At 46.8% G+C, this 17,354-nt stretch overlaps 1 protein-coding gene across 1 annotated transcript; it reads right to left on the bottom strand.

The window, feature by feature from the left end:
* Window positions 1-2,961: 2,961 nt before the first annotated feature.
* On the bottom strand, window positions 2,962-13,574 carry DHDH (dihydrodiol dehydrogenase). The gene is made up of 7 exons (XM_068993107.1): window positions 13,462-13,574; window positions 12,918-13,029; window positions 10,804-10,967; window positions 7,851-8,103; window positions 4,298-4,422; window positions 3,318-3,471; window positions 2,962-3,071 (listed from the first exon to the last, which is right to left on the bottom strand). The coding sequence occupies exons 1-7, from the start codon at window positions 13,549-13,551 to the stop codon at window positions 2,962-2,964; spliced, it is 1,008 nt and encodes a 335-aa protein (XP_068849208.1). The 5' UTR covers window positions 13,552-13,574.
* Between the last annotated feature and the right edge of the window lie 3,780 nt (window positions 13,575-17,354).

Below are 17,354 nucleotides of genomic sequence, written 5' to 3'. Positions count from 1 at the left end.
GTGAAGTAGATTGCATAAAATGCCTGAATAGAACCAAAAGACTGACCCTCCTCTGAATAAGAAAGAATTCTTTCTGCCTCATTATCTTAGGACTGTGACATTAACTTTCTTCCCACCCTTGGACTCAAATTAGAACATTGGCTTTTCCTGGGTCTTGAGCTTCCAGCCTTCAGACAAGAGTCAACTGTCCTGCTATTCAGGCCTTCAGACTTGGACTGGAACTAAACATCAGCTCTCCTGAGTCTCCAGTTTGCCAACACATCCTGAAGATCTTGGGGCATGCTTACTTCCATGATCATGTCTTTCTTCTAGCCTTCTATTCTAGCTTGTTGCCTCACCATTCACAACACAGCACTTCCATCTCACAGTATAAGGTGGACACACCGATGTCCAAGACATCTCCACACCAGGAAGGGAAAGACAGGAAGGGTTGCCATCCTCCTTGCCTTTTAAGGCCATAACTCCGAAGCTGCCCAGCATCCCATTGGCCAAAAGCCAGTCACATGCAAGGGAGCCTGGGAAATGTAGTCTTTAGCTGTGCATTCATGTGTCCAGTGAAACTTCTCTATCAGAGGTGACATCTAGGCATCTCTACCAACAATTAAATGGTTGAAACCAACCAAGCAGAGGACTGAAACCCAATATGGTGATAGCTGAATGATGCATAGCAGGACTTGGATTAAGCAAACAATGTTGTTGTTCAGTTGCTAAGTCATCTCCAACTCTGCAGCCCCATGAACTGCAGAACGCCAGGCTTCCTTGTCCTTCACTCTCTCCCAGAGTTTGCTCAAATTCATGTCCATTGAGTTGGTGATGCCATCCAACCATCTCATCCTCTATCACCGCCTTCTCTTGCCCTCAGTCTTTCCCAGCATCAGGGTCTTTTCCAATGAGTCGGCTTTTCACATCAGGTGGCCAAAGCATTAGAGCTTCAGCTTCAGCATCAGTCCTTCCCATGAATATTCAGGGTTGATTTCCTTTAGGATAGACTGGTTTGATCTCCTCGCTGTCTAAGAGACTCTCAAGAGACTTCTCCAGCATCACAGTCTGAAATCAATTCTTCAATGATCAGCCTTCTTTATGGTCCGACTCTCACATCTGTATGTGACTACTGGAAAAACCACAGCTTTGACTATATGGACCTTTTATTTGCGTGATGTCTCTGCTTTTAAATATGCTGTCTAGGTTTCTCATAGCTTGCTCCTCAGAAGAAAAACTATGACAAGGTATGATAAGCAAACAATAGAAAACTCATTTAACTGATGTCTCTCAGTGTTCTGAAATTTCTACCAAATTTCTTGTTTCCTCATAGTGAGAGCTATTAGTGTCATAAAACCAATATGTCCATCTCATCTTTTGGAATGTGGTAGATATGAACTTCCTAGATTCTCTGTAGTTCATTCAGGTCACATGACTAGTTTTGGCCAATACATTCTGAGATTATGTGTATCACTTTCATGTCAGAGCATTTATGTTTTGGTACAGAAGCTTCCAGGGTGTTCTTTCCTTGGCCACACTTGACCAGCAGGACTCCAGATACTAGCGGCTCTGTCAGTTTGGGTCCCAGAAAGATACAGTCCAGAACTCTCAGTCAATACATAACACAAGTGAGGAAAGAACCTTGTTATGCTAAGCTGAGATTTGGGGATTGTTTGTTACTACAGCATAACCTAACCTATACTCACTACTATGGTAAAATATGGAAATGAGATCTTTCTTAGAGCACAAAGTTAACCCTAATTGGTTGGCCAAGTGCGCACATACAGCCCCATTCTAACTCTCTGTAATTTGGATGGGAATGACTTCCTACCCCTGCCACACAGAGGGGCATATGACCCAGGCTTTGCCAATAAGACCACTGAATACTTGTGAACATTCCTATTGAAATGACTCCCTATACCTTTTTTTTTTTTAAGCAAAGGTTTGTTTTGTTTTGATTGTAAAGATTATTTTTTTGATGTGGACCATTTTTAAAGTCTTTACTGGATTTATTGCAATATTGCTTCTGTTTTATGTTTTTATTGTTGTTTGTTTGTTTTGGCTGTGAGGCATGTGGATCTTAGCTCCACAATTGAGGATCGAACCCACACCCCCTGCACTGAAAGGTGTAGTCTTACCATTGGACCACCAGCAAATCCCCTTGTTTTTATTATTTTACCTATTTGTTTATTGGGCTGTGCCGTGTCTTAGTTTTGGAACTTGAGATCTTTGATCTTCACTGTGGCATGCAAAATCTTTAGTTGCTGCATATGAACTCTTAGTTGCAGCATTTGGGATCTAGTTCCCTGACCAGGGATTGAACCCAGGGCCCCTGCATTGGGAGCATGGTATCTTGGCCACTGGACCACCAGGGAAGTCCCATGAGTCTCTATACCTTAATGGGAGCCTGGAGCTTCTGGAGGCCTGACCTCAAAGTGAAGGGCCATTGGCTAACATCTACAGAGAATCTACTGTGTGCTAGGGCCCATTTAATCCTCACCAGAGGGTGTTTAGTGTGGTATCCTCCATTTACTGGTGATGAGACAAAGAGAGAGGCTAGGGAGGGTGCAGTTAGGGACACCTTCTACCCATATACTGTTCCCCAGCCAAGGTCACATGGGCTGAGGCAGGCAAACTGTGGATCTTCCCACACGTCTGTTCCAGGAGCTTGTGGGAAATACGGTCCTGACCCCATCTTCCCCCACTCTCATCCTTCCAACCAATTTATGCTCTAGTGACCTCTTTGATGGTGAGCTCTCTCCAGTGCCTATCAAACCACCATTGCCAAGATCTCTGTGGAAATCACAACTTTATTATTTATTTTATTTAACTTTTGTATTTACTTTGCCATGCCCTGAGGCTTACAGGAGCTTAGTTCTCTGACCAGGGATTGAACCCAGGCCCCAGAAGTGACAGTGCCGAATCCTGACCACTGGACAGCCAAAGAATTCCCAGCATGTGTTTATTTGTTCAGGGCATACATCAGCATTTGTCTTGGGGGAAGGTGATTCCAATGGCCTTCCTCACCTCCTCAAGGATGTCAGCCAGGAGCTCACTTTCCACCAGCGGAATCACAGGACTTTCCTTCAGGCCTGGAGGAGAGTGCAGTTAGGGACACCCTCCTCCTCATATCCCCAGACTAAAAAAACTATAATTCCCAGAATCCCATGAGGCACAATAATTCATGGTTCTAACATAAGGATGCCACAGGAGGTCCTGGGAGATGTAGTTCTAAACAGTTGCTTGAGTGGATGAGGAGTAGAGAGGACACTCACCTCCACTACCAGTCTTGCCCTGCTACCCTCTCACCCTCCCACCCCTGTTCTCCACATGCTTACCTTTCTGCAGGCATTCCCGGACATGCTGGGCCTCATAACACATGCCCATTCCATTTGTAAAATTGAACTCCTTTCCTGGGGCTGGAGGCAGTGGGAACTCCTTATGCTCCCCCTTCACCACCAGCTCTGTTGGGCTCCAGCAGGGGTCGAGGAGCTGAGAAAAGAGATAAGAGGTGGTCCCACTGCCCTCACCAACAGGGCTGCTCAGGAGCCTCTCTCTTGTCAGTTAAGCACTGATCACCCGCCATCCTCAGGAAGGTTTAGGTCCCCACCCAACCTAGCCCTGCCCTGGTTGCTGGAGGATTATTCTTTAGCATCATGGTTGCCACAGTACAAGACTGTCTTGTCTGTTCATTTCCCCAGGAACAAACCTTTCTGTAACCCTGTGCTCAGGCCTTGAAGACAGTTTATCATTGCCTCTGTGGAATCCCCTTTGCAAGGAGGAGCAGAGACAACCCATCACCTGCTTATCCATTTTGTTTTAGCCCCTGGGGAAGCCTAAATTATACCCATACCCAACTCTAAGTCAAAATGGAAATGCAGAGATACAGCTGGGGCAGATTCTGCAGTTCCAGTTTGGGGCAGAGTACAAATTCTTCTGCTGAGAATAGGATTTCTTTCCAGCAACATGGCTCCAGGAAGTCCCATGAAGCTGCCATTTGATAATGCCCATATTCTGTCCTGAGTGCAATCCCAAAGGTTGTAGCTGCTCTCAGAGGGTGGTGACTAAGAACTGGTTTCTCCCAAGAGAGGACTAAGGACTTCTGACAGACCAATGGGTTCACCCTCGGGAAGGAGCCTGGAGGTTCAAACTCCATCCCATGGCCTAGTAGCTGAGGATGAATTTCTTATCAGTGGTGTGGGAAGAGGCAAGTTCAGTCCCCATCCAGCTCCAACAGCCACGACTGGCCTATTCCTCTTGCTAAGGGCCCTGGTTCCCAGTACTTGGACCCATCCCAGCTCAGCCAATCGTGCCTCACCTGGGCCATGCCCTTGGTACCACTCACGGACACCGTGTTGGCGAGCTGGGCAGAGATGCTGCAGGTGAAGCTGCCGTGGACCCCTCCTGGGTACTGGAGTATCACAGTGACCGTGTCGTCCACACCTGGGGGAAGGCACAGGACGAGGGCAAGCCTGGCCTCACATCCTGCCTGAGTGCTTCCCTGGTGGCTCATTGGTAGAGTCTGCCTGCCACTGCAGGAGAAGCAGATTCGATCCCTGGTCTGGGAAAACAGCACAAGCTGTGATGCAACTAGGCCCATGCACCACAGCTACTGAACCTACGTGCTGAAGCTACTGAAGTTTGTGTGTCCTACAGCCAGTGCTCCGCAAGTGAAGCCACCGCAACAAGAAACCCACACACTGCAAGTAGCGAGTAGCCGCCAATCACCGCAACTAGGGAAAGCCTGAGCAGCAGTGAAGCCCCAGCACAACCCCAAAACAGTCCCGTCTGAAGAACCTTGGGCAAGATATCTTCTGTTTTCTTAAATTTTAAGTATTTATTTGGTTGCTCTGAGTCTTAGTTGCAGCGTGTGGGCTCTTTTAAGTTGCAGCATGTGAAATTTTTAGATGCAGCATACGGGAATCTAGTTTCCTGACCAGGGATTGAACCCGGGCCCCCTGCACTGGGAGTGCAGAGTCTTAGCCACTGGACCACCAGGGAAGTCCTGAGATCTCATCTCTAGTATGACAATGAGAGAGACTGAAGCCAGCAGTAGTGATATGTCCTACCACATGGATGAACCCTGAAAACACATCAAATGAAACAAGCCAGACACAAAAGTCACATGTTGCAGGATTCCATTCATATGGAATGTACTCAGCCACGTACTCAGTCATGTCTGACACTTTGTGACTCCCGTGGACTGTAGTGTGACGAGCTCCTCTGTCCTTGGAGTTTTCCAGGCAAGAATGATATGTGGCAAATCCGTAGGACCAGAAAGCAGATTTGTGGTTGGTTAGGGCTCAGGGGCATGGGAAAATTGGTGAGGTTTGTTGTTTTTTTGAGCAATGAAAATATTCTGGAATTGATTACAGTGCAGGAGAGATAAATTGGGAGAGATTGGGATTGACATATACACACTATATAAAATAGATAACTAATATGAACCTACTATATAGCACAGGGAACTCCACTCAATACTCTGCAATAACCTATATGGGAAAAGAATCTACAAAGAGTGGCTACAGTATATGCACAACTGAATCACTGCTATATACCTGAAACTAACACAATATTGTAAATCAACTGTGTGTCCATGCTACATTTGCTGTATGAGGCATGCATGTGTGTGCTAAGTTGCTTTGATCGTGTCCAACTCTTTGTGACTGTAGTCTGCCTGGCTTGTCTGTCCATGGGATTCTCTAGGCAAGAATACTGCAGTGGATTGCCATGCCCTCCCCCAGGGGCTCTTCCTGGCCCAGGGGTCGAACCCTGTCTCCTGCACTGGCAGACAGGTTCTTTACCACTAGTGCCACCTGGAAAATCCCATAAAATCAACTATACTTCAATAAAAATTAATTTAAAAATTGATTATAGTGATAAATGCACAACTCTGTGACTATACTAAAGCCACAAAATTATATACTTTCAATAAATAAATCGTATGGTATGTGAGTTATATCACAGTAAAGATGTAACCTAAATAAATAAAGAAAATATGCTAAAAAAGTAAAGAGAGAGAGACTTCACCTCTCTAAGCCTCAGTTTCCTTCTCTGTAAATACCTGTTGTATACGTTTGTGAGAATCAGTTACCTGATCTCTGAAATGGGGATAATAAGAGAATTTGCTTCATAAGGCCATTTCAGGTATTACATTAAGTGCTATAAAATGCACAATGTACTTAGAAGACTATTTAGATGATAATAAGTGATATATAAGCATTAGTTAAAAATTAAATACAGCAGGTAAAGTACTAGCCTGGTTCCACATCAGGCAGGCCACAGATGGAGGAGTCTACTGACTCAGCCCTCTCTCTTTTTGGAACTTGGGATCCTAGTTCCACCATGGGGGCCTGGGGGAGCCTAATTATCTGACCAGGAATCAAACCTGTAGCCCCTGCAGTGGAAATGCAGAGTCCCAACTGCTGGACTGCCAGGCAAGTCCCCTGACTCAGCTCTCTTTTAAGCCCAAGTTCTTATCCCAGGTCTGCTGTGTGACCCTGGATAAGTCACTACCCCTCTCTGTACTTCAGTTTCCTAATCTGTAAAATGGGGACAACTTTAATACATCAGAAAGGTCATATCTATAATAACCCTAAAGTTATAATCTATAATAACCTTAATATCTATTAAGGTAGCACTTAATAAACGGGATCTGCTTTTATAACTACTATTTAGCCTAGGAACTGGCCAGATGGTAGACGGAGACAGTTTTTCTAAAGAGTGACCTTCATCTCATGTACTATTTTCCTGGCTATTCATTGCTTTCTGCGGTTTGCAGAGATGGCTACAGCAATTCCTCTTGTTCCTCTGTGAGTGCCTCTTTGCAGTAGCTTCTTCCACCAAGAGGTAAAGTCTATTTGCCCACCTCTGAAATCTGAGCTGATGTTGGGCCATGGAACAGTGGCAAATATGGTAGAAGCAAAGGTCTGAAAAGTGTTTGCATGCTGAGGTCCACCTTCCTGTTGCTCCACCTGGAACTCTGAGACCACCATACGAATGAACCTGAGTTAGCCAGCAGGAGAGGCCATGTGAAGGAGAACCAAGGCTCCCCACAGAATAACCAACACCTGCAAGACATAGTGAGGCCACCCTAGAGCATCCAGCTCCAGTGGGCCAGCCAGCCAACTGCAGCTACATGACTAAGACCAGCAGAAGAACCACTCAAGCTGAGCCCAGCCCAAATTGCCAACCCACAGGATCACAAGCTAATAAATGATTGTTTTTTAAGGTCACTAAGTTCTAGGGTAGTTCGTTATGTAGCAAAGGCTAACCGAGACAAATATACAAAATAATAATTGTTTATATTCAATAACTGCTTACCATTTGCTTCAAAAGTTACTTCATTAACTCCTTATGATAACTGTATTATTGATATTTTACCTAATTAAAACTAATTAGGTAACTAGTTGGTAACTGATTAAGACTCAGAAATGTGTCCCTTGGCCAACATCACACAGCAAAGTCCCAGCACAGACCCTACTCACACTCTCAACTCTGAGCCCAGGCTGGGGGTAGCTTGGGTGGCTTCATATGGGAAGTTTCTCTAGCTGCCTAACCTGATACTCATCACGGAGGAGACTTATCCCCAGCTCACTGCTCCCAGTAAGAGAGGAGCCACTCCTATTAGTCCAGGATATTCCCTGGTGGCTCAGTGGTAAAGAACCCGCCTGCCAATGCAGGAGACGCAGGTTCGATCCTTGGTCTGGGAAGATCCCCTGAAGAAGGAAATGGCAATCCACTCCAGTATTCCTTGCCTGGAAAACTCCATAGACAGAGGAACCTGGCATGTTACGGTCCATGGGCTTGCTAAGTTGGACACAACTTAGTGACTTGACCAGCCAACCAACCAAGTCCAGGATAGACCATACCTGTTTCATGGCGCCTTCCCACAGCTGAAATCTTCTCCGGCTTCTGCCCACCGAAGACCATGGAGATGAACTGGAGGCAGTAGATGCCAAGGTCTAACAAGCCACCTCCCGCCTGGGCCCAGTCTGTGGCCCGGTGTACGTGGGTGAGATTCTTCCCAAATTCTGCCCGAACCACCCGAAGGTCCCCCAGAGTTCCCTGGGCCAGGACAGACCTCAGAGCCTCTACAGCAGGGAAGAACCGGGTCCAGATAGCCTGCAGACCACAGAGGGAAGAAAGCAGGATGCAGGAAGAGAAGGAAAGTGATCAGGACCCAAAAGTTAACCAACCAGTTTTTCTCTCTTCAAGGACTCAATCTTGAGTGGGTACCCACCGCTCCCCAATCAAGGCCCCTGTCTTCCTTCCACAGCCTGGCAGTGCCCAAGCTGTGTCTAGTCTGACCCTCTCTGCCACCTTCTCTCCTCTCCAGTCCTGCAGCCCCAAGGCCGGCCTTGTCCTTCCTCATCTGAACCATTACACCAGTCCCCCAATGTTACGGGCTGAATTGTCTCCCCACCAGATTCATGTTGAGGCCCAACCCCTCCCCAGAACCTCCTAATGTGAGCGTATTTGGAGAGTGTGTGTGTGTGTGTGTGTGTGTGTGTGTGTGTGTGTGTTGCCACATCTCGTGGCATGTGGGATCTTATTTCCTTGACCAGGGATTAAACACGTGCCCCCTACATTGGAAGCATGGTGTCTTGATCACAGGACTGCCAGGGAAGTTCCCGGAGGTGGGTTTTTTTAAGGAGGTAACTAAGTTAAAATGAGGTCATTAAGGTGGGCCCTCATCCAATAGGACTGGTGTCCTTAAAAGAAAAGGAAGTTAGGACACAACTCTGCCCAGAGGGAAGACCATGTGTAGACACAGGGAGGAGGCTGCCATCTGCAAGTCAAAGAGAGAGAGGCTTCAGGAGGAGCCAGCCCTGCTGACACCTTGACTTCTGTAGCCTCCAGAGTGTGAGAAAATGTTTATTTTAAAAAAACTTTATTTTTAACTTCTAAAAAATTTTATTATTTTTTGGGGGGCTTCACCATGAGGCTTGCAGGATCGCAGTTTTAAACCCAGGCCACTGTAGTGAAAGCCCAGAATCCTAACCACTAGGCCACCAAAGAACTCCCCAGAAATATGGGAAAATAAATCTCTGTTGTTTTAGTCACCTGGTCCGTTGCTGCTGCTGCTGCTAAGTCGCATCAGTCGTGTCTGACTCTGTGTGACCCCATTGACTGCAGCCTACCAGGCTCCCCCGTCCTTGGGATTCTCCAGGCAAGAACACTGGAGTGGGTTGCCGTTTCCTTCTCCAATGCGTGAAAGTGAAAAGTGAAAGTGAAGTCGTTAGTCATGACTGACTCTTAGCGACCCCATGGATTGCAGCCTACCAGGCTCCTCCGTCCATGGGATTTTCCAGGCAAGGGTACTAGAGTCAGGTGCCATTGCCTCCTCTGCCTGGTCCGTTAGTGGCACTTTATTATAGCAGTCCTGGCTAACTAACACGCCCAGTCTCTCCCCTCCAGTCCCATCCCCACATGGCCCAGAGGGATCTTTCCTTCTCTAAGAGCTGACCCTGTCTCACCCCTGCCCAGGCCCCTTGTGTTGCTCCCCATTGCCTAACATCAGCTTGCATTTATTGGGTATATATTATGAGCAAGACAATATGTACATGCAGTGCCTAATGAGTTCTCCCAACATCTCTGCCTGATGGCTATCATTATGTCCATTTTTTAAATCAGAAAACTAAGGCTCAGTTGAATCAAATTATTTGCCCAGGGTCACAGAGCTTGGAACTGGGCAACTGGAGTCTAGAGTTCTCTGACTCTAAAGCCAGAAATCTTGACCTGTCCAAGATAAATTTCATATTAATGAAATGAAATCTGTCAATTCTTGTTTTAAGCCTTAACTCTGTTTTTCCTCTCTGGCCTATTTACCTATGCAGTTTACTTTTCCGAAAAGCCAGCCTCTACCCACAAGAAACCTCCTTGATCATCACCCAAGCTGGGACAGGGTGTCTGTGCTCCATAAACTGCTCAATCTTATGTCCACAAAAGCCCATGCCCATGGACATTGGGGTTACCCATTTCCATGACCGAAAGTGATCTTGAGCTCCTTGAAAACTGAGCCTCTGTCTTGTATGTTATGAATCCCCAGTTCCTAAGATTGAATCTGGTATACATTAGGTGCCAATAAAAATGAAGAAATAATAAATTCACAGAATTTTGGCACTGATATCTTGACTACTCCTTGGGCACATAGAACTTTGCAGACTAGGAGGCTCAGCAATACTGAGCATATGATAACTAGATAGAACATGGGGAAGTAAGAGCATTGTGACTACTGGCAGAACCTATAGCAAAATGTTTAAAAACCATAATACTCAGACTTCCCTGGTGGTGGTCCAGCAGTGCTTCCGAAGGGGGCACAGGTTCCATCCCTGTTCAGGAAAATTCCACATGCCTCTTGGTGTGGCCAAAAAGAAAAAAGAACCCTACTACTCCTTAACATGAAAATAGCTTGGGGTGATGGTGTCATTTGGTGGCCATCTTAACTTCTGGCGTTAGTCATTGCTGCTGGTGGCCATTTTAATTACTGGCAATTTGCAAGATGCCAAAGGCCCCTATAGGTAGCCAAGTCTGATAAGGGTAAAAACAAAGGCAATTTGACATTGAGGTTTGGTAGGAGGTTCCTTGGTACTTCGGATCTCTAACTTTGTAAATCCACCCAATCTAAGACCATGTTGCTAGTAGATTACCTGACATAGCTCAATGGCATCCCGACAAACGCAAGGACCCTGGTTCATTTTGTGGTCATCTTAACTCTTGGCAATCCACCCTTATGTTCCTCCAAAACTGTCGACTGACAACCACGTTTAGCCATGGCAAGTAGCTCTAACGTGGGACGTTGGAAGGGCCCTCCACCCTCACCTCCATGAAGAAGAGGCCTCGGGATCGGGCCTCAGCAACCATTTCGCGCACTTCCGCAGCGTTTACACCCATGGGCTTCTCGCACAACACAGCCTTGCCCGCTGTCAGGCAGAGTAACACTGCGGCCTTGTGCTGGGGGTGCTGGGTGCCAATGTAGGCCACCTCTATGGCGGGAGGAAAAAGGTAGAGATCAATAGCCCCACCCACTGAGACCTCCGGCACCGCCCACCACTTAGAGGCCCCGCCCCCAAGTTTCCAAGAGCCTGAGTTCCTCCAAGCAGGTAGGAAGTCCTACCGCAGTGGTCAAACTCTAGCCTCTCATTTGGATGGAGCTAAGGGCTTCTGCTTTATTGACTAAGCCAAAGCCTTTGTATGGATCACAACAAACTATGGAAAATTCTTAAAGAGATGGGAATACCAGACCACCTGACCTGCCTCTTGAGAAATGTGTATGCAGGTCAAGAAGTAACAGTTAGAACTGGACATGGAACAATAGACTGGTTCCAAATCGGGAAAGGAGTACGTCAAGGCTGTATATTGTCACCCTGCTTATTTAAATTCTATGCAGAGTACATCATGAGAAATTCTGGACTGGATGAAGCACAAGCTGGAATCAAGATTGCAGGGAGAAATATCAATAACCTCAGATATGCAGATGACACCACCCTTATGGCAGAAAGTGAAGAAGAACTAAAGAGCCTCTTAATGAAAGAGGAGAGTGAAAAAGTTGGCTTAAAACTCAACATTCAGAAAACTAAAATCAGGGCATCTGGTCCCATCAGTTCATGGAAAATGGGGAAACACTGGAAATAGTGACAGACTTTATTTTGGGGGACTCCAAAATCACTGCAGATGTTGACTGCAGCCATGAAATTAAAAGACGCTTGCTCCTTGGAAGAAAAGTTATGACCAACCTAGACAGAATATTAAAAAGCCGAGACATTACTTCACCAACAAAGGTCCACCTAGTCAAAGCTATGGTTTTTCCAGTAGTCATGTATGGATGTGAGAGTAGGACTATAAAGAAAGCTGAGTCCCAGAGAATTGATGCTTTTGAACTGCAGTGTTGGAGAAGACTCTTGAGAGTCCCTTGGACAGCAAGGAGATCCAACCAGTCCATCCTAAAGGAAATCAGTCCTGAATATTCATTGGAAGGACTGATGCTGAAGCTGAAACTCCAATACTTTGGCCACCTGATGCAAAGAACTGACTCATTGGAAAAGACCCTGATGCTGATTGAAAGATTGAAGGCGGGGGGAGAAGGGGACCACAGAGGATGAGGTGGTTGGATGGCATCAACTCAATGGACACGAGTTTGAGTAAGCTCTGGGAGTTGGTGATGGACAGAGACGCCTGGTGTACTGCAGTCCATGGACTCACAGAGTTGGACACGACTGAGTGACTGAACTGAATTGAAGGGCCTCCCTGACGCCTGCCAATGCAGGCAACTCAGGTTCGATCCTGGGTCAGGAAGAGCTCCTGGAGAAGGAATGGCAACCCACTCCAGTATTCTTTCCTGGAGAGTCCCATGGACAGTGGAGCCTGCCAAAAGGGTTGGTCACTACTTGGCGACTAAACAACAACAAAACCGTTCTCTACTATCTCTCTATTTCCTGAAGATTATTTTCAGTCTTCTGAAATTATGGTATTCACTCACTTAGTCCTCACAACACCACCAAGAAGTAAGATTATTATTTTGCCCGTTTCAGAAATGGGGAACCTGAGAAGGGCAAGCAGAAGAGGGGAAAATGCCCACTCAGCCAGTCTGACTCCAGAGCCAGGCTGTTGTCCAACCACGCTGTCCTGCCTCTCCATCCAGGCTCCTCTGGAACGCAGAAGCCCGAGACACACGGGTCGTATTTAAAACCTGAAAGGCCTCGCTCAGAAATTCAAGCCCTGCCTTTACCGCGGAGGTGTGGCCCCTACTCGTTATTTCTTGCTGGACAGATAATTTTAGACGAAACCGGTTCCTATCGTCCCGCCTCCCAGCCCAGAGTCCTTTCGGCAGCCCAGAGGGATTGGCTCATCGCGCAGAGCCTCGCTTCTACGGAGCAGCCTGAAGGCAGCACCCCCGGTGACGCCCCCCCTCCCCCGCCACCGCCCGGGCCACTCACCCACGTCTGGGTCCTTGGCCAGTTCCTCATAGGATCCATAGGCCTTGGGGATGTCGTGTTTCTTAGCAAACTCCTTCGCCCGGCTCAGGTCACGGGCCGCTACCGCCACTACCTAGAGGGACGCCTGAGTCAGGCTGGAGAGGCTGGGGCAGGTAAGGAAGACGGGTGGATGGGAGGGAGGTGATGGAGAAGGCCTCGGTGGGGGAGGGAGAAATTGACAACTCCCAAAATCGGGCAGGGGGGATGTGGTCCTGGGGGATGAGGTGACACCTGGGTTTGGGGAAAAGAGATCTGAGGCAGACGATTATTCAACCCCGATTATCAAACTCCCTAATATTTAAATTTCTTCCTTACACAACAAATCAGATGAAGACTCTCCCAAACCTCGCGTAATTCGTGTTAAAAAGACTGAGGGCAGAAAAGAGCGATACGGATTTTGAGATTGTTTCACGGCCTTGTGGGGCTCGGAAGTCTAGAAGCCTAGTTCCCTCCTCCCTCAGACCCCCCGCCCACTCTTCCCCAGGTCTCTGGAGAGAGGGAGGACCTGGTGCTCAGAGCGAGGCAGCATCCGCAGCATCGTCGTGAAGTCGCTGGAGATAAGGCCAGCCGACACGATACCCCAGCGAAGCGCCATCGCCGCAACCCGGAGTCCCAAGTGTGTCTACCTTTTCTCGGCGAGAGTTAAGGACCTGATGCCCGGCGCTCCGGGGGGGCGTGGCCCTTGTCCCCGCCCCCATTGCTCCTACGCCGCTCCTCATTGGCCACGGCGCCTGTGCGCCCTGCCAGTCCCAAGGCAAAGAGGACGGATATTTAATTCTAGCATCCCCATTGGAAGAACGCACCGAAGGCTCCGCCTAACAGGGATGGACCAAAAACACCGAGAGTCTTCTTCCCTAGAGACTAGCCATGTGACACAAGGGGAGGCGCTTTCTTTTCCATTCAACTTCGAGCCTTTGAACTTACCTCTCTTTTGTTCAGAAAGCCGCATACCCTTAGAACTGTCCAGAGGGAGAGAGAGGATAATAGTAGCAAAGGTAATATAGTCACTGATTTTTACTAATATTTCTTAACTATTAATATTTATAGAACGCCCGTGGAAGTCCAAGGCCCCTAGCTCCGTGCTTTCCTTTCCCCATCCCTGATTTCTCACCACAAACCTGCGAGTGAGATTCTATTGTGCCCTATTTACAGAAGCAGAAACAGACCCAGAAAACCAAGATCATTTTTAGCTAGGAACGCGAGCAATAAATAAAAAGACTGGCCAACTTCACCCACAACAAATTTGTCAATTTTCCTTATAGACATTTAATCTGCTGTCGCCTCCTTCCCCTCCTGCCCTTAGTCTTTCCCAGCATCAGAGTCTTTTCCAATGAGTCGGCTCTCCACATCAAGTGGCCAAGTACTGGGGCTTCAGCTTCAGCATCAGGCTTTCCAGTGAATATTCAGATTCGATTTCCTGTAGGATTGACTTGTTTGATCTCCTTGCAATCCAAGGGACTCTCAACAATCATCTCCGGCACCACCATTCAAAAGCATCAGTTCTCTAACGCTCAGCCTTCTTTGTGGTCCAACTCCCACATCCATACACGACTACTGGAAAAACCATAGCTTTGACTATACGGACTTTTGTCAGCAAAGTGATGTTGACCGTGGCCGAGAGGAGCCACCCCGAGCCCGAGGCCAGGGGCGGGGCCGGGAGGAGCAACCCCACGTCCAAGGAGCGGTGGCTGGGCAGGCGCAGGAGGGCCTAGAGGAGCCATCCCACGTTGAAGATCAGGAAGGGCGGTGGTGAGGAGATACCCCTCATCCAAGGTAAGGAGCAGCGGCTGCGCTTTGCTGGAGCAGCTGTGAAGAGATACCCCACACCCAATGTAAGAGAAACCCAAGTAAGATGGTAGGTGTTGCAAGAGGGCATCAGAGGGCAGACACACTGAAACCATTCTCACAGAAAACTAGTCAGTCTAATCACACTAGGACCACAATCTTGTCTAACTCAATGAAACTAAGCCATGCCCGCGGGGCAACCCAAGATAGGCAGGTCATGGTGGAGAGGTCTGACAGAATGTGGTCCACTGGAGAAGGGAATGGCAAACCACTTCAGTATTCTTGCCTTGAGAACCCCATGAACAGTATGAAAAGGAAAAATGATAGGATACTGAAAGAGGAACTCCACAGGTCAGTAGGTGCCCAATATGCTACTGGAGATCAGTGGAGAAATAATTCCAGAAAGAATGAAGGGATGGAGCCAAAGCAAAAACAATACCCAGCTGTGGATGTTACTGGTGATAGAATCAAGGTCTGATGCTGTAAAGAGCAATATTGTATAGGAACCTGGAATGTCAGGTCCATGAATCAAGGCAAATTGGTAGTGGTCAAACGAGATGGCAAGAGTGAACGTCGACATTCTAGGAATCAGGGAACTAAAATGGACTGGAGTGGCTGAATTTAACTCAGATGACTATTATATCTACTACTGCGGGCAGGAATCCCTCAGAAGAAATGGAGTAGCCATCATGGTCAACAAAAGAGTCCAAAATGCAGTACTTGGATGCAATCTCAAAAATAACAGAATGATCTCTGTTCCTCTCCAAGGCAAACCATTCAATATCACGGTAATCCAAGTCTATGCCCCAACCAGTAATGCTGAAGAAGCTGAAGTTGAATGGTTCTATGAAGACCTACAAGACCTTTTAGAACTAACACCTAAAAAAGATGTCCTTTTCTTTATAGGGGACTGGAATGCAAAAGTAGGAAGTCAAGAAACACCTGGAGTAACAGGCAAATTTGGCCTTGGAATGCAGAATGAAGCAGGGCAAAGACTAATAGAGTTTTGCCAAGAAAATGCACTGGTCATAGCAAACACCCTCTTCCAACAACACAAGAGAAGAGTCTACACATGGACATCACCAGATAGTCAACACCGAAATCAGATTGATTATATTCTTTGCAGCCAGAGATGGAGAAGCTCTATACAGTCAACAAAAACAAGACCAGGAGCTGACTGTGGCTCAGATCATGAACTCCTTATTACCAAATTCAGACTTAAATTGAAGAAAGTCAGGAAAACTGCTAGACCATTCAGGTATGACCTAAATCAAATCCCTTATGATTATACAGTGGAAGTGAGAAATAGATTTAAGGGCCTAGATCTAATAGATAGAGTGCCTGATGAACTATGGAATGAGGTTCGTGACATTGTACAGGAGACAGGGATCAAGACCATCCCCATGGAAAAGAAATGCAAACAAGCAAAATGGCTGTCTGGGGAGGCCTTACAAATAGCTGTGAAAAGAAGAGAGGCGAAAAGCAAAGGAGAAAAGGAAAGATATAAGCATTTGAATGCAGAGTTCCAAAGAATAGCAAGAAGAGATAAGAAGGCCTTCTTCAGCGATCAATGCAAAGAAATAGAGGAAAAGAACAGAATGGGAAAGACTAGAGATCTCTTTAAGAAAATTAGAGATACCAAGGGAACATTTCATGCAAAGATGGGCTCGATAAAGGACAGAAATGGTATGGACCTAACAGAAGCAAAAGATATTAAGAAGAGATGGCAAGAATACACAGAAGAACTGTACAAAAAAGATCTTCACGACCCGGATAATCACGATGGTGTGATCACTCATCTAGAGCCAGACATCCTGGAATGTGAAGTCAAGTGGGCCTTAGAAAGCATCACTACGAACAAAGCTAGTGGAGGTGATGGAATTCCAGTTGAGCTGTTTCAAATCCTGAAAGATGATGCTATGAAAGTGCTGCACTCAATATGCCAGCAATTTTGGAAAACTCAGCAGTGGCCACAGGACTGGAAAAGGTCAGTTTTCATTCCAATCCCAAAGAAAGGCAATGCCAAAGAATGCTCAAACTACTGCACAATTGCACTCATCTCACATGCTAGTAAAGTAATGCTCAAAATTCTCCAAGCCAGACTTCAGCAATACATAAACCGTGAACTTCCTGATGTTCAAGCTGGTTTTAGAAAAGGCAGAGGAACCAGAGATCAAATTGCCAACATCCACTGGATCATGCAAAAAGCAAGAGAGTTCCAGAAAAACATCTATTTCTGCTTTATTGACTATGCCAAAGCCTTTGACTGTGTGGATCACAATAAACTGTGGAAAATTCTGAAAGAGATGGGAATACCAGACCACCTGACCTGCCTCTTGAGAAATCTGTATGCAGATCAGGAAGCAACAGTTAGAACTGGACATGGAACAACAGACTGGTTCCAAATAGGGAAAGGAGTACGTCAAGGCTGTATATTGTCACCCTGCTTATTTAACTTCTATGCAGAGTACATCATGAGAAACGCTGGACTGGAGGAAACACAAGCTGGAATCAAGATTGCAGGGAGAAATATCAATAACCTCAGATATGCAGATGACACCACCCTTATGGCCGAAAGTGAAGAGGAACTCAAAAGCCTCTTGATGAAAGTGA

Source organism: Capricornis sumatraensis, chromosome 20 (genome assembly GCF_032405125.1).
Source record: "Capricornis sumatraensis isolate serow.1 chromosome 20, serow.2, whole genome shotgun sequence".
Taxonomy (NCBI): Eukaryota; Metazoa; Chordata; class Mammalia; order Artiodactyla; family Bovidae; genus Capricornis; species Capricornis sumatraensis.
The sequence above is the reverse complement of the archived record's forward strand: the minus strand, read 5'-3'. Positions and strand labels throughout refer to the sequence as shown.